General features: G+C 37.3%; 1 protein-coding gene across 1 annotated transcript; it reads right to left on the minus strand.

Moving 5' to 3' along the window:
• Window positions 1-2739: 2739 nt before the first annotated feature.
• LOC134250845 (uncharacterized) lies at window positions 2740-3291 on the minus strand. The gene has a single exon (XM_062733186.1). It carries the CDS (start codon window positions 3289-3291, stop codon window positions 2740-2742), a length of 552 nt encoding a protein of 183 aa, XP_062589170.1.
• Window positions 3292-26708: the final 23417 nt, after the last annotated feature.

Raw genomic sequence — 26708 nt, forward strand, 5'->3', positions numbered from 1 at the left:
CGGTATGTCCGTCCGTTCGTCTGTTACGCTTTGGGGTACCCATCTCTTATCCGCAACTCCTCTCATACCACTGAAGGAAAGTTAATGAAACTTTCACAGAATCTTTATTACGTTTCCATTGTGCACATTCTATTTTACTTTTTGATCTGACATATATTTTGGATTTTCCAGAGCAAAACATGGATACTACCATTATATTCATATGGGAGGCCGCGGTATTATATTAGTAAGCTCATCGCTCAGAGTACGTCTAGGTTTATAATAAAATGCTGTAAAAGTCAAGCAGACCAGAAGGGTTAGAGTTAGGGTTATTTTTAACATTGTTTCACAGAGATGTTGTTATGTGCAAATGAAGAAATAAATTCCATAATTAATAAATATTTTATCCGCGATTAAAAATATCACTTAAGTCTTAGTTTCTTTCATGATGAGCTTCAATTTAAAGTTCTTTGTACATTATTATATACAATATTGAAAACGCATGGTCTTGAAGATATATTATCGAACGAAAGAAATTATATAACATAATTTATTATTTCTTTCCGCTTTATGAATTTAAGCAGACAACGTCAGACAAGCTTTTTAGGAAAGCTAATACTTGTAGTAATTTAGTTTAACTGAAAAAAATTGTTTTGTTTACGTAATTATTTAACGGTCACTCATTGTTTATATAACTGTTTTTAGACATAGCTTCTCGATGCTCCTCGCGAGGATCTGTTAGTTTGACCATTACGTAACTCTTGTTTTGAAGGCGATGCTCCATCTGAGCAACGGCCAGCGGGTATATATATATGGGGGGAATTTTGGGTCAGATAGCCACAGTTTTCTTGGGGATTTATCAGTATAGTCACTTTCGTTGGGAATTTATTAGTTAAGTCAATTTTACTTGGGATTTACATGTACACAAACCGTTCAGAAGATGTTGGATTATTGTCTAAATATTAATATTTTGATTTGTTTTACGGGGCCTAAAGAAATTGTATATAAAACTTACTCATCGTTTTATTTCAACAAGAATTTGTTTTGTTTGTTTATTCAGGAAATGGCACATGTCATTATATGTGTAGCATAAGAGAGACACATAAGAACATAATTGGCTCATGGAATCCAAAAAAAATCATAAGATTTCGTAAAAAATACAATTGTGTAATAAAACACTAGTATTATATCATTAAAAACAAGTACTTAAGAAAAACATTTAATTCAGTATATCTAAAAGAGAATGGCGGGTAACTATATAATTTTTGTACTAAGTATAGCCATTTACCCGAGGATGACCCGTGAAAGCAATAATGTGCTTATTTCCAATTGGGTCCTCATACATTGTAATAGTAATTAACCTACTTAGCACTAAATGCTATGATATAAATAAGAATAAATAAATAAGGCAATATATATGTTTTAAGAAGCTAATAGAATAAAAAGGAGGAGATATTAAGACAGAGGAATATTTTTCCTGTTTCACATTTATTGAATAATGTCTAAATTTAGCCGTTTACCGCTCGACGGCGCTACACTTTGTGTGTCCGTGAGTATTGAAACTTTCTTTCCTCTACTTTTATAACTGTTGACCAGATGTGTAATCAATAGTTTAGGATAAGCAGTAACGAAAGATCAAAAAATCGACTCCACTTCATGCACAAGCTAACATCGTTTTCGAAGCTCAAACAAAGATAACTCGTACGTGTTTTCTTCATTTAATGCGACAGTTGTCTAAACGTTTAACGGAAAGGATTTCGAAGTTAATTTACAGAGATAATGGTTGAAACATTTTTGTTTTACATTATGTTTACTTTTTTGTGCAAGTGGGAAGTGAATTTAAATCTAGGACGTCGCTGTCAGATAAGCATGGTAAGTCCATTCCCTGTGGGCGCCTCTCGATATCACCATTTAACATGACAACATGGTTTGACTAACGGTAATCAGGTAATGGCAGAGGGAGGATTAAAATTTATCATTGCATGGTAAATGTATGTAACGTCCGAGCAATTGTCAGATTTAATTAATTAATCCATTATTTATTGTAGGTAGCAATAATATGTAAAATATAAGTAAACGCTCAATGCGTAATCCAGGTATTTAATCGCCCCCGGCGATTTACTCTCTCCTTGAAAATCAAAAGTCAGTATCGGTTTAAGTTTTATTTACACATAATAATCATAGTCAAGAATAATCCAAAATCAACACAATAAACACTGTATAATTAATCCTGAAACAATATTTGAGCGAAGTATATCCCAGCACAACTATATCAAAACTGCGTCCCCGTATCGAATAAGTACCCGTATATATACTAAATGACCATCACTCCTAAGGAGTGATGGGGTATAAACAAAGGACCGTCACTCCTAATGAGTGACCGGGTGTAAACAAACTATTCTAAAAATAGAACGAGTGACCGGGGGTTACATAAATACTGTAGAATAGTAACTTAACAATTAAAATAATAAATTTAGAAAAAGAGTGACTTCAAAATACGTAACAACTTCCCCCGCCTAGAATTTTGACTCCGCTCAAAGATTATGTACAACATTTTCAAATGCATAAATGATAATATAAAACGTTCAATTACAGTCAAATATTTACAAACTGTCATATTTACACAATAAAATAAAATGGCACAATTGTTCTAGTCCATAGTCACTAAAAATTCACAGGGTAGAGTTCACGGAGTTCACTACGCGCACATGACGATGATTAAAGTGATATGGCACTTCGGTGATAATTTCCATTGCAATGTCAGCAAAGTTCACATTCATTGGGTCCATATATGGAGTGCGCGATGGATGTGTTACGCACGACTTCTGAGGTCCCGTCCGGATACACAGTCTCGGTCTTAATTAGAGTTAACGAAATCACGGTCGTCTCAGAGGTACTTCCGGTTTCGTTTGTAGTGTCCATGTCACTATCCTCTGTGGGCACTGAGGTCTCGTATTCTTCATCCTCCATGTATTGTTCGCGGTCCTCTCCCCGAAATTCAAAGTCACTATCCCCGCACAGAAAGTCATCAACATTTACTACGGGCTCCTCGCGCATAATGTCCTCTAGCAATGACGAACTCACGGACAGGATGTCGCGATTATCCGGGTTAGGGTCGGTCACCATCTTTTCTAACTCTTCTTCGTCTGACGATACGTTCTCATACTCCAGTTCACACGCTTCGTCAGAAGAAATGTCACTGTACTGGTCACTGAGAACTGTCACATACACGGGCTTCCTCGACTCACTCATCATGTCGCGCGTCATCTCTGTCCTGTCACACTTGGTCATTTCAGCCTTAGCCTGCTCCATAGTTAGTCTATGTACATTAAACAAATGTCTCCGTAAATTAAAAAGTCTACCAAAAGGTCGTTGGCAAAAATTACACTTCACAATCTGGATTCTTGAAGAATGCTGTTCTCTCTTATGTTGGTTCAACGCACTAATTGAATTTAATTGAATTCCGCATTGGTCGCATACAGCCATTCGCATTGAAAATAAACTAGAACTGGTTAGTCTCTGAATCTGGCTGGTCTCTTAAGTACCCGTCCTCTTCTGGTCATCCTCAACTCGGCTTCTGATTGGTCGAAATTTCTAGCGGGGGCGGCTATTGTTTCGGCATTTCTTTGAAGTCTCGGTAGCGCACGACCGCTGTCTAGACTACTGTCCTCCCGCGCTCTAGGCGTTTGATCCGCCGACAACGTCTGGTCAGGGAATTCGTCAGGGTAGATCCTCGGGTCATTGGTTGTTTTAGATCCCCGATAGAGTTTAATATTATCCGAATGAATAATAACTGGTTTTGATGTTTTGGAAAGTTGAATTTGATACAATACATCACTTAATCGTTTTATGACTGTCCATGGTCCTGTCCATTTTCTAGCTAATTTTGCTTTAGTTCCCATAATGATTTTTGGTTGACTTCGGCGAACTAAATCTCCAATATCGTAATTCACTGAATGTACATTCCTATTGTAATAGTGTTTCTGGCGTTCACAGTTCTTTCCGGTTACTTCCCTTACAATGTCATACATTTCACTCAAAGAATTTTCCAATCCCTGCACATATTCCGCTTGATACACCGGATTTCTTTTTCCGTCAAAATTCTTGGTTATAAGGTCAACAGGTAAGGTAATTTCTTCGCCAAATACCATCCGATAGGGCGTAATTCCCGTTGTTTCGTGTATTGTACTGTTGTACGCAAATACCATTCCATCCACATATTTGTCCCAGTCGGTCTGATTCACAGATATGTATTTAGAAAGCATGTCTTTGATTGTTCTGTTAAGTCTTTCAATCATTCCGTCAGATTGTGGGTGGTATGCAGTCGTACGCGTTTTGTTGATTTCTAAAAGTTTGCACAATTCTTGAAATAAATTACTCTCAAACTGTTTGCCTTGATCTGAGTGGATCTCCTGTGGACAACCATATCGTTTGATCCACCCGCGAAACATGGTTTCAGCTACTGTCTTCGCTTCAATATCTCTGAGCGGAAATATTTCTGTAAACTTTGTAAAGTAGTCGGCAACTACTAAAATGTACACAAATCCATTTATTTAGGGAAAGGGCCAGCGATATCAACTGCAATTCTTTCGAATTTCACGCCACTGAGATGTGTTTTCATGTATGCTCTCCTTTTCCTTGACGGATTTTTCCGCTCTTCACATATGTCACAGGACGAAACATAGTCATTCACATATCTTCTTTGGTGTGGCCAGTAATATTGACGTTTCGTTATTTTGTCCAAGGTACGTCTTACTCCTAGATGTCCTGCAGTCTGGGCATCATGAAAATTCCACATAACTACATTACGTAACTTCCTTGGAATACACACTCGGAATCTTTCCCCGTTTTTCTCTATCCAGTTAATACCTAGCACACCTTCTTTCACTTGAAGTAATTCCCATCTAGAATACAGAAATTTTCCTTCAAATCCGAAGTTCGATATAGAATGAATGGGGGGTTTTGAACATTTTGGATCTTCCTTCCATTTAAGAAACGGCGATAATTCTTTGTCCTCTAACTGGAATTTCCTAATGTTTTCTAAACTCAGGGATTCCTTCGGCTGTAATTTAGGCTTAGCCCGCTCAGGTCGATTGGCGGTTCTCTTTGATGTTTTCTCCGTCAGCGCATCACAGGTCGAATACACAGGTAATACATGATCAACTTCGGTAAACAATGTATCGATACCCAATAAATCACAAACATGATTATCGGTAACAGTATGGTCAAACGACTTCCGTAATTCATCGATGTGACGATATTGTTGATCATTAAAGTTTTGTTGACAGTCTAATTTACACCGTCTACACTTTGCTTCCTGTGAGTACATTCTGGTCAATCCATCCGCGTTTCCGTGACGCTTTCCAGGGCGATGTTGTATTTGAAATGTATAGGCAGCTAGTTGTTGCAGCCATCTCGCGACCTGTCCATCAGGCTCCTTGAATTTGTGTAGCCATACCAACGAACCATGGTCTGTTCTTAAAATGAATTCACGTCCAAGTAAATAGTGTTTAAAGTGCTTGATAAAATAAACAAGCGCTAGCATTTCCTTGCGCGTAACACAATAATTTTTCTCCGCACTTGATAATGTTCTACTTCCATATGCTATCACTTTTTCTTGTCCATCTTGAATTTGTGATAAAACTGCACCTATTGCTTCATTACTTGCGTCTGTGTCCAAGATAAATGATCCTCCATTTACTTCCGGGTAACCAAGTATTGGAGCACTCAGCAGCTTAGACTTTAACAAATGAAATGCTTCATCACATTCTGAAGTCCAGTTCCATTGAATATTTTTACTAGTCAGTTCATGCAGACATTTTGCAATCTTAGCAAAATCTTTAATGAAACGTCTATAATATGAAACAAATCCAAGAAAACTACGTAGTTCCGTGACACTTTGTGGAGCTTGCCACTCTCGCACGGCTTTTGTCTTACTGGGATCAGTCATAATTCCTTGTTCCGACACATGTCCTAGGAAATTTACTTCTTCTCTGAAGAAGTAACACTTGCTTGCTTTCAGTTTTAAATTTGTACGTTCTAAGCGATCAAACACAAGGCTTAGATTTCTCAAATGTTCCTCAAAATCACGACTATATACAATAATATCGTCCAGATATAGTACTGCAATATGCCACTGTAATCCATACAATGCTTGTTCTATCACTCTCTGGAAAGTAGCAGGGGCATTGCACAATCCAAAGGGCATCACTTTGTATTGAAATAATCCACCGCGAGGGGTTCCAAATGCCGTTTTCTCTTTATCATTTTTTCTCATTGGAATTTGGTGGTAAGCCATGTTAAGATCCAACGAGGTGAACCATCTCGATCCAGCTAAGGAATCGAGATCATCGGCAATTCTCGGGATAGGGTATGCATCCTTAATTGTCTGTGCATTCAGTCGCCTATAATCCACACATAATCTCCATGATTTATCTTTCTTTTGTACCAAAACAAGTGGAGATGACCAGGGGCTATTTGATTTCTCGATCAATCCTTGTTTCAGCAACTTTTCAATTTCAGCATCTAATATATCTCGCTTGAATATAGGAACTCTTCTCACTCGATCTTTAAATGGTCTGTCATCACTTAGGTTGATACGATGTTCTCCTATTCTTGCGCGCTCCGTAGGCATTTCCGGATCAGCAAACACAGATTTACGTCCTAGTAAAAACTTTTTGAATTCCATTGCTTGTTCTTTTGACAGGTTTTCACATCCTTGTTGAAACACATCACATAGGAAATCCGGAAGTTCATCAGACACACTTCCGGTTTGCACATTACACACATCATTCCATAGAAATGAATCACAAACACAACTCACTGGTGCTAATAATGCAATTTCGGTATTTGTCTTCACACAAATTTCACTGTTCCCGGGATTAAATACACGCACATACACAACGCCATTTTCCGCGTTCACTAAAGTATGCGCCACAGTCAGTCCATGACTATGAACAAATTGTTTAATCGGCACTAATATTCCTTCTTTGATATTAGTCCTGGAATTCACTTTTGACTTTAACACAGCTTCATGCCACGGTGGAATAACGCTATTTTCCACAGATACTACCAGGCAGCTTTGTTCGATTTCCTCACTTGAGCTGGCAGTTCCCAAGCTCAAACTTAGGCTATTGTTATCATAATTCCACTGCCCTTGAAATTTTGTCATAAAATCTTGTCCAAGCAAATTACACTGTACGCCTCCCACGAAAACGCGAAAATAGACATTCATATCTCCGAAAGTGAGAATCATTTTGGCAGTTCCAAAGGTTTTTAACTCCCTTCCATCAGCAGTTTTGAATTTCTTACGCACTAGCTCCAATACAGGTCTATCTGATGGAAGAATACTATAATATGCTTCCTCTGTGATAAACGTATTTACCGCACCTGTGTCGATTTTCCAGTCCAACGGAGTGCCTTCCACTAATCCGCTCACTTTCATACCAGATTTCCCGTGGACAATCACTAGATCATCAGTCATTTTACTCTGCACATCCGCTTTAACTCCGAAATCTGTGTGCGTTACAACATCTGTTTGAGTTTTAGAACATGAAACATGACGCTGTAAATTTGCTGTATCAGGCCTGTTTTGTGCGGTGACCGACGCATGGCCTACTGCCTCGGTCGATTCAAGTTTAATCGCTGACTTCCATCTCCGGAATATATAACACTTCCTGTTCCGGGTTTACCGACATCATGGTTGCCATTGTTTTCAGAAAACCTGTTCTTTGGACAATTTCTCATTAGATGCTGAGACGAGTTACACTTAAAACATCTTTTCACCGTATAGTCGACATTTTTAGTTGATGTTTTGTTACCAACGTACCGTTTGTCAGTTACTGTGTACACCTGTGGTTGGTATTCTTTCTTCACGTGGGGCTTTTATTTTCGGTAAAGCGTATGCACTCTTCTTGCATAGCAGCTGTAACAGCTTCATCTAAAGTTCTTGGGCGCGTTCGCTTAACTGCAAGGCGGAAGTCGTCATTATCGCTACAGTTATCCAGGAATGTTTTCATTGAACTTTCCATTACATACTCTCTGTTCTCGGGGTAAGCACGACGATACAAGTCCTGAATGGCCTGTCCAAAATCCCGGAATGTTTCTTTGTCCTGTTTCCTGCGCAGCTTAGCTTCAGCTATATAACTCTCCTTAAGCGCTGTATGTCCAAATCTCTGATTTAGTGCCTCTTTCAATGACTTGTACTGTCCCAAAGTATTTTCTGGAAGTCCATACGCAAACGATTCAGCTTGATCCCTTAAAGTTGTTAAAAGAATGCGTCTCATGCGCTGCTCTGACCACTGATTCAAACTTGCCACATTTTCAAAGTATCGAATGAACTCGCTCCAAATAGTAAATCCATCTCCCTTAAATACTCGTTTCACAGGAATATTAATAATATCCGCTGATTGACTAGAGACTGTAGGTGTGACATGTGAAAAATCTGTGTTTTCTCTGTTCGTTCTCGGTCGAGTTCGACTTCCTCGCACAGTACTAGATACAGGCTGTCCGGATTCCTCTATGTTGCGTTCTCGGTTGACACATAGTTTCCAAATTACACTTCCTATCATAATGCATCCCAGAATGGATCCTGTCATGAATATGAATTCTCGAGTAATCCAACACAAAAATTCGCCAGGGAAAAATTTGTAAATCACAGCTATCACTGAAACACAAGTAAACTCACATACATCCAGAATTTTAACAAATTTCCCCATCCCTTAGGACGTTCGACTTCGGGTGTCAATTGCACCTCCGTTCCCGGAGTACGTAAATACGACAAATTGGAGTTTCCGCTTCCTCAAATTCCGTCAACAAATTTCTTCGCACTGAACTTCGCGGGGCCCTTGGAGTCAACGCACTCCGTATAGTTTCCATATCTAATTTGTGTATTTCAGGTTGTTTAAATAGCAATGTCAGTATCACCGCAATGTGCGCCACCAAAACACCGCTCACAAATAAATCCAGTTTGACAAAATAATTACATTATTCACATCACATCTAATAAAGTTACACGTGAATTTTGATGCGGCAAGCACATGCCGCCCGGACATCGGTAGAAATGGCTCACAATCCCTTTACTTTCGATTATCAAACGATGCCGATTTTCTGTTTTGATGAACATATTGTAACAATTCGGGCACTCTTTCCTCAAATCGTATGGTTCAATCCTGATGAGCACTTTATTCCCTGAATCATCATAATCATAAATGTACCTCAGTCTCTGGTTCGAAACGTTTCTAGGTAAATCCATAGTTCACAAATTCACTGAATTGTCACAAAAATATATCACACCGGAATTATAATATCCCACTGGAATTATAATATCCCACCGCTGCCACCAGCTGTAACGTCCGAGCAATTGTCAGATTTAATTAATTAATCCATTATTTATTGTAGGTAGCAACAATATGTAAAATATAAGTAAATGCTCAATGCGTAATCCAGGTATTTAATCGCCCCCGGCGATTTACTCTCTCCTTGAAAATCAAAAGTCAGTATCGGTTTAAGTTTTATTTACACATAATAATCATAGTCAAGAATAATCCAAAATCAACACAATAAACACTGTATAATTAATCCTGAAACAATATTTGAGCGAAGTATATCCCAGCACAACTATATCAAAACTGCGTCCCCGTATCGAATAAGTACCCGTATATATACTAAATGACCATCACTCCTAAGGAGTGATGGGGTATAAACAAAGGACCGTCACTCCTAATGAGTGACCGGGTGTAAACAAACTATTCTAAAAATAGAACGAGTGACCGGGGGTTACATAAATACTGTAGAATAGTAACTTAACAATTAAAATAATAAATTTAGAAAAAGAGTGACTTCAAAATACGTAACATGTATATTAATAACGCGCAAACTAAGTTGTTTGAAATAACCACTTAAAACTTTTGAGGGGCGAGGTACATGCAAACAGGAATTATTAATTACTTCACCATGGATCGGGTTTGCATAGCATCAGGGATTATAAGGGCAGTCGACTCTCATGTGCGCTGCCGAAATACACGGGTATCTGTATGTCCATGCCGGAAGGTGTTGACAGAATACAGAATAATAATTAATATAGAAACCCCATCGAGGTTTTGCCAGAGGTTGATGTAACGGGAATCCGTGTATTTATAAGTTAAAGAATATTTCTTTTTTTTTTTAAACATTATCTATTCATCATTTCAGATCATAAACTGGCTCGATAAATAGAATCAAGTCCATCTGACATAGATCTGTATAGGTCCGTTTCTGTATTGTTACGACACGGAATCCCGTAGGGCTTTAACGTGACGGAGGGAGGACGCATTTAGTCGCACTAATGTTCTAGCGCAGACATGAAAGTATCTAGCTAAGGAGCGCGAACGACTTCTTTGAGATGGTTCCAGTCCATAGCAGTACGCACAAAGAACCGAGTTCTGTCGTGTAACCAGTTAGTATAGACAATATCTCAAATACATATAAATGAGGCCGGCGCCTTAGCTTAATCAGTCGACAGCAAACACGGTAAATATAGGTTGCATCGTTTTTGAAAGTGGGGGTCCAACCAGAGAATTTTTTTTTACTTACCTGAAAAAGTTGACAAGCAAAAAAAAAAACGAAAATTTAAAGTTGCAAATCATCCTTTCAATGAACAATTACTATAGTAAAGGTAATGTCGGGGAAAATGTGGGGGAGGTGGGGCCTGCCCCCCCCCCCCCTTTGCTACGTACCTGTGAGTCAAGGTACATAAACAATACACAAACAGGTATCAGGTATAACGGGTAGTGTTCTCACTTAGACATCAGGACTAGGACTGAAGCTTCAGTAATGGTAATACCGGGCATCACGTGACATACCCAGTATATGGAGAGACCAGGGCAGGGTCGAGTTTATGACAGTAGGGAAAATGTGACGATACTTAAACAAAGCAATTTCACCACATTCCTCCCAGTTTTATTTAATAGGATTCCGTTGTTTTACATACACATAAAATGCGTTAATTATATCTTTACATATTTGTAGATAATAAAAATATATACAATGCTCTGCAATAGTTTGATCGGAAACAATCCAGACCTATAATTTTGTAGAAAATAAGTAATCAAGGTATAAAGACATTCCACATGAACTTAGTCGGAAGATAATCCAGACTTGTAATTCTGCAAGAATAGTCCTCTATACATGTCATCTAAAACTTGTAGAGGCGTCGGCTATTCTTATTTGTCTCCTTCAATAGGTACTGTACACTAACTTGTAGTTGATGCAACTTAGGTAACAACGTCACCAATGAACGCTGGGGTGTTAACAGTTCCTCCTCCTGGTTTCATATACGGGAAATGTGTTTCCAGTAGCAAGCGACTCATTGGAACGCTTTGTACACCGGCAACTTTATCAGCACCAAAGTTGGTCACAGCACCTGTGGATCCGAAGTAGACGTTAGAACAGCTATCCATCCATTTCTTGACTAACTCAGGGTCGCCCGTGAAGGAATGAAGATGTATAGGTTCGACTTCAATATGTCTTACTTATTTGGTGGCATGTCTTTGTCAGGAAAATATTGTAGATGGAAATAAATTCAACGAATTCACCAGATACCTTTGTACAACAAATGAATGAGTGTCTATGTGTATTGTGTGGTGGATCTAAGGGGAAGGATGGAACAATTTAACACTTAATACCTTATAAGTAATACTAATAGAAAGACTTTAGATTATAATGGTTGAAGGGGAACAAAAAAATATGAATTTTATACCCCCCCTCTCCCCGTGGGCCCGAGGGCTGGGACCAAAACCACTAAAATTAATGAAATCTTTAAAAATCTTCTTTACTCCTGGATATCAAGCAGTCAAACTGTTCATGGCCCCAGTGTCAGTGGTTCTAGTGCTTGGGTGGGGCTATACAGATTATATTGTAAAATACATTTTATCTTGAAAATTGATTCTCTGCTCCTGGGTATGAAATAAACTAAGTGCATAGTTAGGATGTGCAAGAGTGTTTCTTCATAAATTGTGAATTTTATGGTCTTAGGGGTTCTGGTATAAGGACGGGGCACTATTGATTATATAATTAAGGACAAATGATACAAACAAAAAATGGATTCCTGGATTGATTTATATTTTTTAGCCTAATTTCAAATGATGCAAATAATAAATTTCTAGAAAATAAAGAAATTATAAACCTTCTGCGATGTTCAAAAGTATGCCCTTCTGTAAGCGTCCTTATTAATCTGTACAAATATTTTTCACTTCATCCAAATTTTTCACTTCAAAATCCATTTTAGTCGCCCGTGTGGCTCAGTGGTTAGAGCATCTGCTCTAGAGTTGCGAAGTAAGGAGTTAATCCTTACGTCGCGGGTTCGAATCCCACTGTAGATCGTGGAGACCGGTCCTTCGGATGAGACCGTATAAACCGAGACCCCGTGTTGCATTAGGTGCTGGCACGAAAAAGGTCCCTCCCTACTCAATGGCTCTGAGTGCCGAGTATCGGACAAAATTTGCAGCTCTCCACCGGCAAGTGGTGGTGTCTCCATATTGGTGAAAAATTCTTGAGAGGGACGTTAAACACTATACAATCAATCAAAATCTATTTTTGTGCAAATTTGAATCAAAAACTACGCGGTGAAAGTATTTACCTAGTGCCCGGGTTCAATTCTAGTTCGCGGGGCCGCGTCAAACCTAAGATGAAAAAATAGGAAGTCACTGTTCTCTCGCCAACCACTCGGCATCAGAAGTGAAAGTCACGGGTCTTTCGGATATGACCTTAAAAACGGAGGACCCATATCACGGTAGGCGCTGGCACGATAAAAATCCCTCACTGCTCAATGAAGATGGCCCTGAGTGCCGAGTATAGTGTCGTGATGCCCTATTGGGTGACCGCACGTATTTTGGGAATTGTTATACTCGCTGGCTTGTGAAAGACTCTAAGATATTACGATTCTGCTTTTCAGCCACCAGGTCCAATGTAGGTAATAAAAGGAATGATCTGTATGAATTAAGTAAAAATTCTTGTATGATTTTCGAAGTTTGAAATTAATGTTGGAAAGAGTTCTCGTGATCAAAAATTTGGGAATCAAAAATGGAGTTATCTTTCCTTCTAACAAACTCTGAATTGCTGCTGATAGTTTATCAAACTCAGATGTTAAAGAGTAGCCCTCTTAACTGTGACATTTGGATTTTTGACACATTGACAAAATATTTTTTAGCTCTTCTGTGCCAAAGGCTCAAAGAGCTAATGCTATGGCCATTTGTGCGGTGTGCGTAAACTTTATAGAATATGGGCCATAACTCAGGAACCCCTTGGCCAATAGGTACCAGATTTGTCACAGGGTATCCTTGGTCCAAGGGCTACCATTTATACTAAAATAAGGGTTCGGACCCTTAAACAAGGGGAGATAATCAGGAAAACAAAAAAACAAAACCAAAAGTACTGGTTGCTAAAAAATCTTCTTCTCCATAACCACCAGGCAGATTTTCACCAAACTGACATACAAGGATCAGGATATGTCGATTTAAATTTGCACGGGGAATTACCCTGGGGCAAAGGGCGTGGTCTCAAGGTCTCTTCAAAGTTGACCTAAATTTACAATTGATAAAACGTGTATATTTTGCTTACTATAAAGACTAAGATCATCAAATCTTGTAAGTTTATGCACCTTACGACTTCACAATATGTTAGTGCAAAAGTAGGTCACGGTGACCTACTTTTTAAATGTTGCGGGGATTTGTTTTCAAAAATATTTGAAGGCATATTTTGGACACTGTAAGGCCTATGATCATCAAACTTTGTCAGTTGATGCATCTTGGGTCCTCGAACAATGTCAACTTAAAAGTCGGTCACCGTGACCTACTTTTTGAACTTAATGACTTATCCTTTTAAAAACATAAATCCTATTATTTCAGACTCTGGGAGGTTTAGAATCATCAAATCTTGTACTTTGATGCATCTAGGGACCTTAAAACATATTCATATAAAAGTAGGTCACTGTGATCTACTTTTTGAATTTGGCGACATTTGTTATCAAATGGTTTAAAATGCATATTTTGATTACCTTCAGACCTATGATCATCAAACTTGGTCGGTAGATGCATCTTGGGTCTTCGGAAAATTGTCAACCAAAATGTAGGTCACGATGACCTACTTTCGACATTTTATGGCTATATTTAAGTATCTTAGGTATTTATTGGCTTAGATTCATAAAACTTTGTGAGTGGAAGCATATTTAGTTTTCGGAGAGTGACGACCAAAAAGTAGGTCATGGTGACCTACTTTTGACATTTTGTGGCTATAATCAAGTATCTACTTATTGACATAAAATCATCAAACTTTGTCAGTTGATGCATCTTGGGTTTTCGGAGATTGTCGACCAAAAAGTAGTTCACAGTGACCTACTTTTGACATATGGCTATATTTAAGTATCTCAGGCACTTATTGGCTAAGAATCATCAAACTTTGTCAGTTGAGGCATCTTGGGTTTTCGGAGAATGTCGACCAAAAAGTAGGTCACCGTGACCTACTTTTGAATATCTCAGGTACGTATTAGCTTAGAATCATCAAACTTTGTCAGTTTAGGCACCTTGGGTTTTCGGAGAACGTCGACCAAAAAGTAGGTCACTGTGACCTACTTTTGACATTTTATGGCTATTTTTAATTATATCTGGTACTTATTGGCTCGGAATCATCAAACTTTGTCAGTTGAGGCATCTTACGGTTTCATTGAATGTCCAACAAGAAGTAGGTCACGGTGACCTACTTTTGAATATCTCAGGTACTTATTGGCTTAAAGTCAGCAAATTTTGTCAGTTCAGGCATCTTGGGTTTTTGCATAACGTCGACCAAAAAGTAGGTCACCGTGACCTACTTTGCCATTTGATGGGTATATTTAATTATCTCTGGTACTAATTGGCTTAGAATCGTCAAACTTTGTCAGATGATGCATCTTGGGTTTTTAGAGAATGTTGACCAAAGAGTAAGTCATGGTGACCTACTTTTGATTCACTGTGACCTACTTATGGTATTTTATAATTATATCTTCAGTCTTAACTGGCTAAATATTATCAAACTTTGTAAGTTGATGCATTTTGGGTCTTATGATACTATTAGAGTTCGAGGCTTCTAATAGAAGTGATAGATTGTACAATTTATCAGAAGAGCGATTCAAGGCCCATGGGCCTCTTGTTCCAAATCGTACAATTGAATTTGTTATTAAAAGCAGTTGCAATTTTAGAAATGTACTCTAAATTTTCTTTAATACCAGCAGCTAAGTTGTCCATTCTGTGATTGGTTACAGAAATGAAAGATGACAAATAAGATCCATGCTGTTGCAGTGCTTTTGCAATATTTTCTGTTTTCCTATTTAATGCATTGAGGTGTCCAGCTAAAATGTTGACATCATCAATTGTTGCAGTACCAATAAATGGAAGTCAAGTTCGGAGTTGTCTACCTTGATTTAACATATTGGTTTTAGGAACTAAGGTTTTGATTTGTCACATGGTTTCATTGAAATCAATTAAAGTTTTCTTATTTAATCCTTGAACAAAATTTGCAAGATTGTATAACAAAACACCCCCTTGGCGAAAAAATGAACATTGCAAAAAAGTATTCTAGATACATGAACTCGTTTTGGAAGTATTACATGAAAAGTACGGGGCCAATACTCTTGAGATAATATAATTTTGACTATTGCAGAGTTTATTTGATAAAAAATTATGTCAGAGAAGACAATAGGTCTAAATTTGAAGCCCTTCACCGGCATATGATGACGTCTCCATATGAATGATAAATTCTCGAGAGGGACGTTAAACAATATTCAATCAATATCCTGTAACAGAGTAATTTCTCTGGCCATTACGGAGGTTTCAATAAGTTTTAAGTTCCAATAGTTTTTTTTAAATATGTACATTGATATGGAAGTCTTTTGTCATATGACATTTGAGTGTATGAATTTAATGAAGGATACATGTATGGAGATGACAAACGGTATTCAATACCAAAGTCCATAAAACATTACAAAATACGAGCAGAACAAACATGGACCTCCGAATCATCAGAGGTGGGATCAGTTGCCATGGAGGAGTGAGCATTCCCTGCTGATCGGTCTTAACCCGCCATGTGATCTTTGTCATGATCTGGACTTGAAAACGGACTACATATCGATTAGTAGCCATTTTAATGATTAAATCAAAGTACATGTATTAAAGATGTAACAATTTTTCTCGTATCTTGATGAAAGTTATGTGTTGAAGATCCTCATAGATTGTAATAAAGATACTCATAGATTGTGATAAAGATCCTCATAGATTGTGATAAAGATCCTCATAGATTGTGATACAGATCCTCATAGATTGCGAATGCAAACACTGCCCATGTTCGCTGAAACGACGACTTTACTCATGATATATACATAGGTTATGCTACTTTTCAATGTAATGAAGTATTGTCACGTTAACTTGTTTGATCCTTTGTATATAAGGGGAATAACTGGCTGGGGTTACGTCGACTTTAATTCATTTCTGGATCGCTTTACGCGTGGGACAGCTTCCTAGTTTGGATTGCCCTCTACGGTGGCTGTTAATGTCCAGAAAATTAAGAAATAAAATATTTTTAACAACTGATGGTTATTATATGAAATCATCGATGAAAGTGTAAAGTGAGTATTAATAATTTTTATAAACAAACAGTCACCAGTTACAAATATAATTCAAAATATTATAAAAATATACGTTTTAAAGTTAATTCTGGTGACTGTACAGAGGGTTTAACAATTTAGGAAAAGCACCTTTGTGAAATGATGAAAATCTAAAACAACATAAATACTAAATGAATCTAAACTACAAACCTTACTACGGACAGTCTCATAATAAAAGCAGTAATTCCTAAGCAGAGAAAATGCGGAAACAAAACGTCCATCAACACTTTTCTTTTAACTTAAGTGGCAACTAGTCAGAACTAAAATTATATTAAATACAAACATGATCACAACAAGAATTTTTTTTATTTTAATAAAAGTTTATGGAAAGATAGTATTCATCAATAGAATTATCATAATCTCTATGTCGGGTCTATATTTGTCAGCGTTTGCCTTCATGGTTGTGTAAAGATAAACCACCCTGTAGAAATGTAATAAGCCTGTAAATGTTTGCCCTCTTAGATAACGAATGCAAACACTGCCCATGTTCGCTGAAACGCTGTAATGTGACAGAAGGAAAAAGAGGACTTCCAGAACTGAAGCGTAATGGTTTTATTTACTTTTAGAGGGTGGAATGCATGGTAGATTTTGTAAATAGATAATCTGTCATCGAATGGACAAAGAAAACAAGATCTGTCCCTGACAAATGCTTTTAAAAAAGTCGTTCATCCTACGTATGCAAGAATGAACAGTGCATACAACCATTAAGTCTGCCATTTATACTTGTCAAAGTCACATTTACAAAACCGGCCGATCTAAAAGTAACAGTTTTAGATGTAAAATTCGTCTTAAAGAAAAGTACTATCTTCCTTCGTTGAAATGAAATGGATGAGATTCCAAATTTTTAAAATATCTCGTGTAAATCTGGTTGGTAAGAGTCATATGAATCAACTTTGGAGTCTTGGATATCAAGTAAATATATGTAGTTGCTATATTGACTTCTTTTTGTCAAATGCCCAAACATATCCACGTTCAAGGCCATCAGCATAGCCATCCCTAATTGCATTCTGTAAAAAAAAAATAAACGAGATAAATAAAATTACTAGTATTTCCTTCAATCTGTCTTGAAGTTGTAGGTCTTAATTTAAATCAATTATTGGGCAGAATAATATATTTATTTACCCGTATACTTGGTGGTACGTAGATCTTCTCTTCACGGGTTTCTTCCTTTTCTTATTTCTCTAATACCTTAATACGTTTAAGGATTTCATCTTATTGGAGAAGGATTTTCTCCAAAAAATTTCTTGTAGCTAATTTAATTAATAATAATTGAAGTTTAAAAGTTAGAAGCATTCCTTTAAAACGAGGACTCGGATATCCTCTCTGACTTGATTTTAGTCGACCTCACGTGGCGTGGGGCAGAAATTCAGCCCCTTGGAAAGAAGTGGGGTCTCCGATTCGGTGAGAGGAGTACTAGATTTATTGAGCACTGGGCAGGAGTTTGCAAGAAGAGATTGTCTTTATGCGTTTGAAGCATCTCGACCTCTGACCCGTTGTTCCGTGGAACACTTGTCTCAAAGACATTTCTTTGAGCATTGTCAAGTTTATTTGTTAGGGCCATGTAATAGGTGTCAGTTATCTTATGCGCTTCATCAAGATCGGTCTGGGACATATTGAGGGATGATTTTAAGGACGTAATCTCTTTCAGATTGTCCTAACTTGAGGATATCCCCCAAAAGACAGAGTAACATCAATGTTTGCAGAACCTCTTTATAATAACTCCTACGCGTTCTTGAAAGCGTTTTGAGATTGACCCTATGTTAGGAGTAACATTTATCTTGAAACCTTTCGGTTTTATGTTACATTCCCAAGTAGGTCTGTAAATTCGAGACCTCTTGTTCAGTTTTTATTGATTTTTGGTGTTCTTTCTTCAGAAGTTTGAATGTTGGGTTATCTATCATAATCATATTTTAAACGAAATAAACCAATTATTGCCTAAACAATTCGACTACTTTTTTTTATACTTTAGCCATGTGAAGTTTAAAAGATTCAACAAATTAATTACTCTAATTTCTAGCCATGTACCATGAACCATGTAAGAATATAAAAATAAATAGTACTTAAATAATACTCTAAAGAGAAAAGTGGAAAGAACTAATTTGCAAGAGTACGATACAAGTAAATAGCAAAAACAAATTTTTGTCAATTTTGATATGTTTTTTCAAGAAATTAAATTTTCCCTGAAGTGTAACATATCTACACATATATCTATAATATCATCCATAACGAATTCTATTGTACATATCCTTGAAATTGTGATTTTTCTAAATTCATAAAAATAACAACGAATATTAACGAAACAATTGTAGACACAAAATGGAAAAGAAAAATCTATTAAACATTAATGTCTATAATAATAATCATAAGTTTAACACAGTTCACAACACAATCACTCCTCGGAATCACTAACTGTCGACTACTTGCAGCAAAGGAACCTGAGGATCCGCTGACCAGGAAGGCCGCGGCGCTCCTCCGCCGGCTGCTTCCTCAAATGGCACTACCGCAAGTGCAGGCGGCGGCGGACTCTCCGCTACCACCGTGGTAGTCACCGAACTCTCCTCTAAACTCGGGAGACTATCCTTTGCGAGTCTCCGAAAGAATGCTTGGGTGTCCTCTCAGACTTGTTTTTTAACCTCATGTAGCCTGGGGCAGAAATTCAGCCCCTTGGAAAGAGATGAGGTCTCCGATTCGGAGAGAGGAGCACTAGATTTATTGAGCACTGGGCAGACGTCAAGAGTTGTAAGTGTCAATAATCTTATGGGCTTCATCGGCATAGGACATATGATTGAAGGATGATTCCAAGGACGTGATCTCTCTCAGATTGTCCTTACTTGAGGATATCCCCCAAAAGACAGAGTAACATCAATGTTTGCAGCAACTCTTTGTAAAAACTCCCAAACGTTCTTGAAAGCAATTGGAGATTGGCCGTATGTTAGGCGTAACATTTATCTTGAAAACTTTCGGTATAATGTCACAATCTAAGTAGGTCTGTAAATTCGAGACCTCTTGTTCAGTTTTCATTGATTTTTGGTGTTAATTCTTTCTTCAGAAGTTTGAATGTTAGGTTATCTTTCATAATCATACTAGAAACGAAATAATCTAATAATTACCTTAACAATTCGACTACTTTTTTGTACTTGAGCCATGTGAAGTTTAAAAGATTCAACAAATTACTCTAATTTATAGCGTAATTTCCGAAAATGAATCATGTAAGAATATAAAAACAAATAGTACATAAATAATACTCTTAAGAGAAAAGTGGAAAGAACTAATTTGCAAGAGTGTGATACAAATAAATAGCAAAAACAAATTTTCGTCCGTTTTGATATGTTTATCCACGAAATTAAATTTTCTCTGAAGTGTAACATATCTAAACATGTATCTATAATATCGTTCATCACGAATACTACCGTAAATCTGGAAATTTTTGCTGTAGATAAATTTTTAAGAAATTTGCGAGTTCATTACATTCTCAAAAATATTTTTCTTAAAAATAAATTACCAATAAGAAAATGTAAGCAAAGCAGTGGTCATTCGCAAAATTTTAAAACGTAAAAAATTATCAACAGCATTTTGACCCGAATTTGCAAAATAAAATCACCGTAAAAATTTCCAGATTTACGGTATTATACCTATCCTTGAAATTGTGATTTTTCTAAATCCATAAAAATGACAACGAATACTAACGAAACAATTCTAGATATGAAATGAAAACAAAAAATGAATCTATTAAACATGAATGTCCATAATAATAATCATAAGTTTAACACTTTTCTTAACACAATCACTCCTGGGAATGGCTAACTGTCGACAACTTGCAGCAAAGGAACCTGAGGATCCGCTGACCAGGAAGGCCGCGGCGCTCCTTCGCTGGCTCCTTCCTCCGATGGCACTACCGCCACTACAGACGGCAGTGGACTACGCAGTTTGGTTCCAGAACTCTTCAAATTTTTCGTTTTATTCATTTCTTAGGTTCAAAGTGCATGAGATTTTAGCCGAGAACCATGGAGGGTAGCGACCTGTACCGAGGCCATGGTTGATGCTTTCTCTTCTTGAGAGGGTCAAGCGTTTTTCCAGGGTATCTTGTATTTTTTTCAGTTCTGTAGATGAGTTCCAATTAATTACGTTTTTAGGCTCTTCCGTCAAGATTATAGATATGTCCAGGTCCGGGATGCTCGCTGCAGCCTCTTGATTTCCTTGGATATCATCAAGGTCCAAGTCTGACGTTTGTTTATCCTTTTTTTCAAAGATTGTTAAAGCGTTTAATCATATTCTAGGTTCAGATGAATTATGGTGAGAAGTGAGTAATGTACAGAGCTTCTTTTGGTAGAATTTATTGTGCCGTCCGGCATTGGTTGAATTGAATTCTTTGAAGTGACAAATACGTTGGGAAAAAGCGGATGAGATTTGGTAAAAAGAGGTGTTAGGTGATGTGCCAACATGCAAAGATTTATTCAAATCGGAATATATCATTGCATATAGTTAGCATAAAAACATAGATCTATTGATGAAATCAAGTTGACAATACACATGGAAAATCGTAATTGGGGCCCCTGATGAGGCATTATTTGTCGCCGAAACACTCTACTACTATCATCAGGGCCGTAGCAACAGGGGGGGGGGGCCCTTTTTTTCCCAACCTTACTTATACTATAGGAAATGTTAATTGAAAGCCTGGTTCCCCCCCCACTTTTAGACTTTGAGTGATGTACCGAATGTAGTATCAGAATGGGTACTAAAATTAGTTGACACCGAGAAAAAGTAAATCTTAACACCCCCCCCCCCCTTGCCCCCACGAAATAGGATTTTTTTACTTTGGGCAACTTTTTCCTTTTTTTTTTCTTGTCAACTTTTTTAAGTAAGTCAAAACAATTTTTCTCTGGTTGGCCCCCCACTTTCAAAAACGATGCAACGCCACTGCATTATGACTATCATTTTAATCATAACAATATCATCTTAATTCATTCAATGTGGTTTAGAGTGTCCCAATAACTCATTATCAAGTTTGGTTGATTGCATTCGTTTACTGGCGCCCTCAGGAGACACCCTGAGCAACCTGGCCAACTCGACGAGAAACTCCAAAAATACATTTGGGTCATCCACCCCAATATTGTCTGGTCTTCGTTCCCTTGGTGGCTGTAGGTCGTTTGGGTGACTTGGGCTTTACTGACCCCTCTAATCTTTCACCCATTTACGTGTTCCTACATAAGGACCTACTGATGCCACTGGCTTGGGGCTAACTTTCGACTGACCCCCACCTCCGGGCTCTCTGGACTTATTCGTGAGTCCACGGTCCCCAACGGCGTAACCACATCGCGTACAAGGAAACTTTTCCAATCTCGGTCTATTTCCTCGACTTTTACCACCGATCGACATAAAATATGATATAAATAGTAGATGATTTTGATGTTAACTTGTTAACAAATGTCTCAGCTTCCTTGGCCAAAGAAGACGGTGGCACGTTCCCCGCACAAGCATTTCCTCTTTTTCTGCAGCTGACGGGGGGTCCGAAACCATCTTATTCATCTCCTCGGACAGTCTGCTGTATGGTGCGGGTAAGTTTTCCTCCTCTTAACTTTTCACCCCCTTATTATGTGGCACATTTTGGGGATTGTAACCATGATTATAACCCTTTTTGAATTTGAATGTTAACTTGTACACATTATTGCCAATTCTTAAGCATTTTAATTATCTATCTCTCGCTTAAAAGTTGTATTTATTTGACTATTTTGATAAATATATATCATGAACATTAAAACCTTTATCTGCCATGATGGAATCACCAGAATTACAGATGTCTAAAAGACATCTGGCGATCACCTGTTGATCCCTCAAATGCCGTAGAAATACATGAAGTAAATCCTCCAGGAGTTGCTTCAACCAAAACCTTCACAGTTTTACGATTTTTGTATGTTGAAAAGGTACCCTGATGTGATTTTGGTCTTTTAATACAGTTGTAGGACATTTAGTACTATTCATGAATTCTCTTGTGTTTGGAAATTTAGCCCGGAAGTCTGATGGACTCTAAATATTTAACAAGGTGTTTCCAAGGCCCTATATCAATTTCTTGCCATTGCTTACTCATAAAAAGAATTATAGGAAAGAAAGGATTTGAAACTTTTTTTTTTCGAAAACATTAAAAACTTTGCGAGTTCAAAATTGGTAGTATGACGCCTCAACTTACAAAGAACTATAAAAAATCTGGTCTGGGAAACAAAGATTTGACACTTTGTGGTACACATAATTTAAACAATATGCAGCAGGTCCAAGGGTTCTCAAAACACGATAAACGAGAACCAATGTGTTTATCCAGACAGTCTTCTCGTATAAGAGCTCCCCATTGTTTGGTAGACAACTGGCCTTTGTCTTTAAATACTTCATAAATAAATCGTTTTTTTTAAATTGATAAATGATTTACAGGACACTGCCCGTTAGAGTATACACAGGTCGATTACAATACCGGCATAATCTGTCTCCGATACATGGAGGCATAAATGAAGTATTTAAAAGCAAAGGACACATGTACCAAACAATGGGGAGATCTTATTTGACTAGACTATCTGGACAAACACAATATTCTACGATCATTCGTAGGTAAGTCAAAAGGATGGGAACAAATTCTATATCACTTACTCTCTCGGTGAATTTAATTTTAATAGTAGTCCTCCCAACAACAACTACTAATGTGTTCAAAATCTTTAATTTTTTAACACTGTTTAAGCAATTAAAATTTTAGCGGACTAATATCAAAACGCCAAAATTAACAGCCCGTTTAAACCAGCCATACGGTACATGTATGCTTGCAGAAGGTAAACGTCACAGTGATGAAGTCGATAGCTGGGTCCAGGGGGTAGATCACAACGGTACCTGGCGTTACCATGACAACCAGGAGTTCACCTACACTTGCCTCGGAGGAGACAGTCCCCACCAACAGGAGATTAATCTACGCGCGCGAAGTGAGACAAATTATGGCTGCAACGATTCGGGACCATGTTCTTGCAACGTATCTCTGTGAAATCTCCATTCCCAAACAATTGCTACAAAAAGTTTGTCAGTACGTGTACAGATATAAATTTTTATCGGTCTAACATCTCAACCTGTGACGCGTACATTATTCTTATCGAAGATGTTATCATCGGTGATGTAAAGAAAGTTTTGTAATATTGTACACCACATCTTATCTCCATTGCCTATATCTAATCTTCGGAATATGAAAGCTTATTAAAGCTCAAATCATTGTACTTTAAGCAAGTCCTTCTTATCGATTTGAGTACATTGCCTTATCGATTTGAGTACATTGCTAAGACTGTCCCCGTAAGTATTTTACTTGATTTAACTTTTCTCTTGCCTTGGATAGTATTTATTATGTATTACAAATCCAAAAATAACGCACTGCTATCTTACGTAAGGTTAAGATAACGGACTCAAACATTTTAAAAAGCGTTTTCGTCGGTCTGTTTTCTTTTCTGTCGTAATCTTATCCAAAATACATTTCTTTAAACATTGAAACTTATGGTCTGTAACTTAGGATCATGAACAACTAAAAATCTGGATTACAAACCGGATGCCAGTGCGTCTTGTTGCAATTCTGCATTTAACTGATCCTATTGGATTTTGTTTGGAGATATCCCTCTCCATTGACAAATTATGGTATTGTACTGAATCCTTGCTAACGCTGTAATCTGATCAGCAAGCCTTTGAAAAGTCGCTGAAAAGTTTTGACACCATTTGTATGTCTCTCGCAGAAAATACCATTAAAAATATAGAAAGCTTTCATCCATTGAGAAATGTTTTAAATTTAATAGGGTTGGATTTTTCTTTAACAGATGTTAACCCGTCATCACCTCCGATTAAAAATTTTACTTCTTTTTCGGTTGGCTTCAGTAAGTTGCGAAAGTCGACGTATTCCCCAGATAGCATGACTACGTTGGGACAATGTTGGTCCAATGTAACACACTTTGTTGGGCCTACGTTTGCAGCCAACGTTGGCGCAGTGTCTAAATGCACTGTAGCCCTTTGTTGGCCCAACATGTTGGTGCGATGTTGGGCCAACGTTCTAATGTATTTTTGTAATCGTAGGGCAAACATTAGACCAACATAGTACATGGCATGTTATAGAATGGCCAATGTTGGGCCAATACCGGTAATGTCAAGTTAATATATTACCGCAATACCAGCATTATGCCAACATACTATATTGCTTTCTTTCCTTGTTTTCAGTCCCCCTTCCCGGTCACTGGCAAAGCGAAACCAATCTTTAACAATGGCGCAAATTTCGCTGTCTATCGCTGCCGCTGTTAGTCTTGGTCAAACCATGTACTTCATTGATTTTTTCACTTTAAGATGAACCAAGTTTATCCTTGGTAGGACAGTCCTTTGCCAAATGTCCACGAAGAGAACAGGAATAACACTTGGCGTTTCTCACCCAATCATCCGGTTTCATTTTGTCCTTTTGATCTTTAAGTCTTTTGTGACATATGTTCAATTTTGTGATAAAAATTACATCTCACATGAAAGACGGATGCAGTTTGTATTGTAGGACCTTGAGTATCAGCATCAACGAAGCGTCGATCTACATCGATCAGATTGTCAAACTTCGGCATCTTTGGTTTCTGACATATTACAAGTTTTAACTAGTCTTTCAATTTAGGGTTATACTGTACATGTCCTCTACAAATCAATGTTCAGAAAGTTCAGACCTATTTGCATTTGTGAAATTTGGAAAGATTCCTCACATTTACGATATATTCTATGTCATCAGTCATCAATAGACTCACCAGGTTTCTGTGTAATTTTATGAAAATCCGATGCGGCCGATCGATTTCCTTGGTTAGAGCTGCCTTCAACAAGTCGCCTGTTCTTCAGTTTTACGAGGGCTGTTCAATAAATAATGTCTTGAACTGTATGACATACAATACAGATATCATATGACATTAAAATTGACTTTCTCTGATTATTGAATCTTTACTGAATTTATAACAGTTGAAAAAAATTATATAATAGGCATCAAAAATGGGTACCCTCCTTGCCAACAAAAATTATAACAACTTATGTTCTGTTTGCCAAATTTCAACAAATAATATTTGATGATGTATGATTGACTTCTAGACACATAGCAAATTTGATAGACATCATATCGGGAGTAATTAACACTGTTTTTAAGAAACGTTTGAAAGTAAAAAGGCTTGGTACTCAAAGGTCACCCTATATTTTGAAAAAATGAGTGAAAACGACAGCGTGTACGAAAGTCTTAACAATTATTTTAAAATAAAAGTAATTGTAGTTATCCACGTTTGTTTTATATTCAAACAGATATTGGAACATGAATCTATTGCTTAAAATCATCAAAACAAAATTTACCATCATAAGATGTACTTGATAAAAACGACGAAGGTCCGACAAAAGCAAAGGTATACACGAACACAAAGACCGATTAATATGCAATTTCTTTAATATTAAAGGTACTGTTGTTCAAATTCGTATTTAGGGAGACAGTTTAATATCTGGAAGAGTCTAGAAAGCATTTTTTTTTTTGCAAAAAAAAAAAAAAAAAAAATCGAAAGGTTTTTAGAGGAAGGACTCAGAATCAGCAATCCACTACATTGAATTTCTTCATGACAGCGTCAAAACTTGCATGCCCTGAAGAGTAAAGGGGTTTTCGGTAAGAATTACAGGAAAAAACTTTGAGCAATTCCTGGCCCAGATAACTCAGTTACATATTAAACCACCCTAAAATATTGATACATGCTCCTATCTGAAAAATATTTCAATATTTTAATTTTGGAGAATTGTAATTTTCTATTTTTGACCCAATACCGTTATTTTGAAAAATAGGAGCAAAATGTTTGATGCTGGGACATGATATAGAAAGCACCAATACATTAACCATACCCTCTTTTTTGGTGTATTTCATGTTGTAAAAAAAATTAGGGAAAAAATGCCCCGGGCAGATGGAATATAGCCTGAGGGGTAAACAGAAAGTTAATGTTTTTTTCACATTAACAATATTTGCCAGATCTTTGACCTTTTGACTTGTATCTATTTCCATTCTTGGAAAAAC

The sequence above is a fragment of the Saccostrea cucullata genome, unplaced genomic scaffold, assembly GCF_032062105.1.
Source record: "Saccostrea cucullata isolate Sc308-1 unplaced genomic scaffold, CSIRO_AGI_Scuc_v1 ctg6557, whole genome shotgun sequence".
Lineage (NCBI taxonomy): Eukaryota > Metazoa > Mollusca > Bivalvia > Ostreida > Ostreidae > Saccostrea > Saccostrea cuccullata.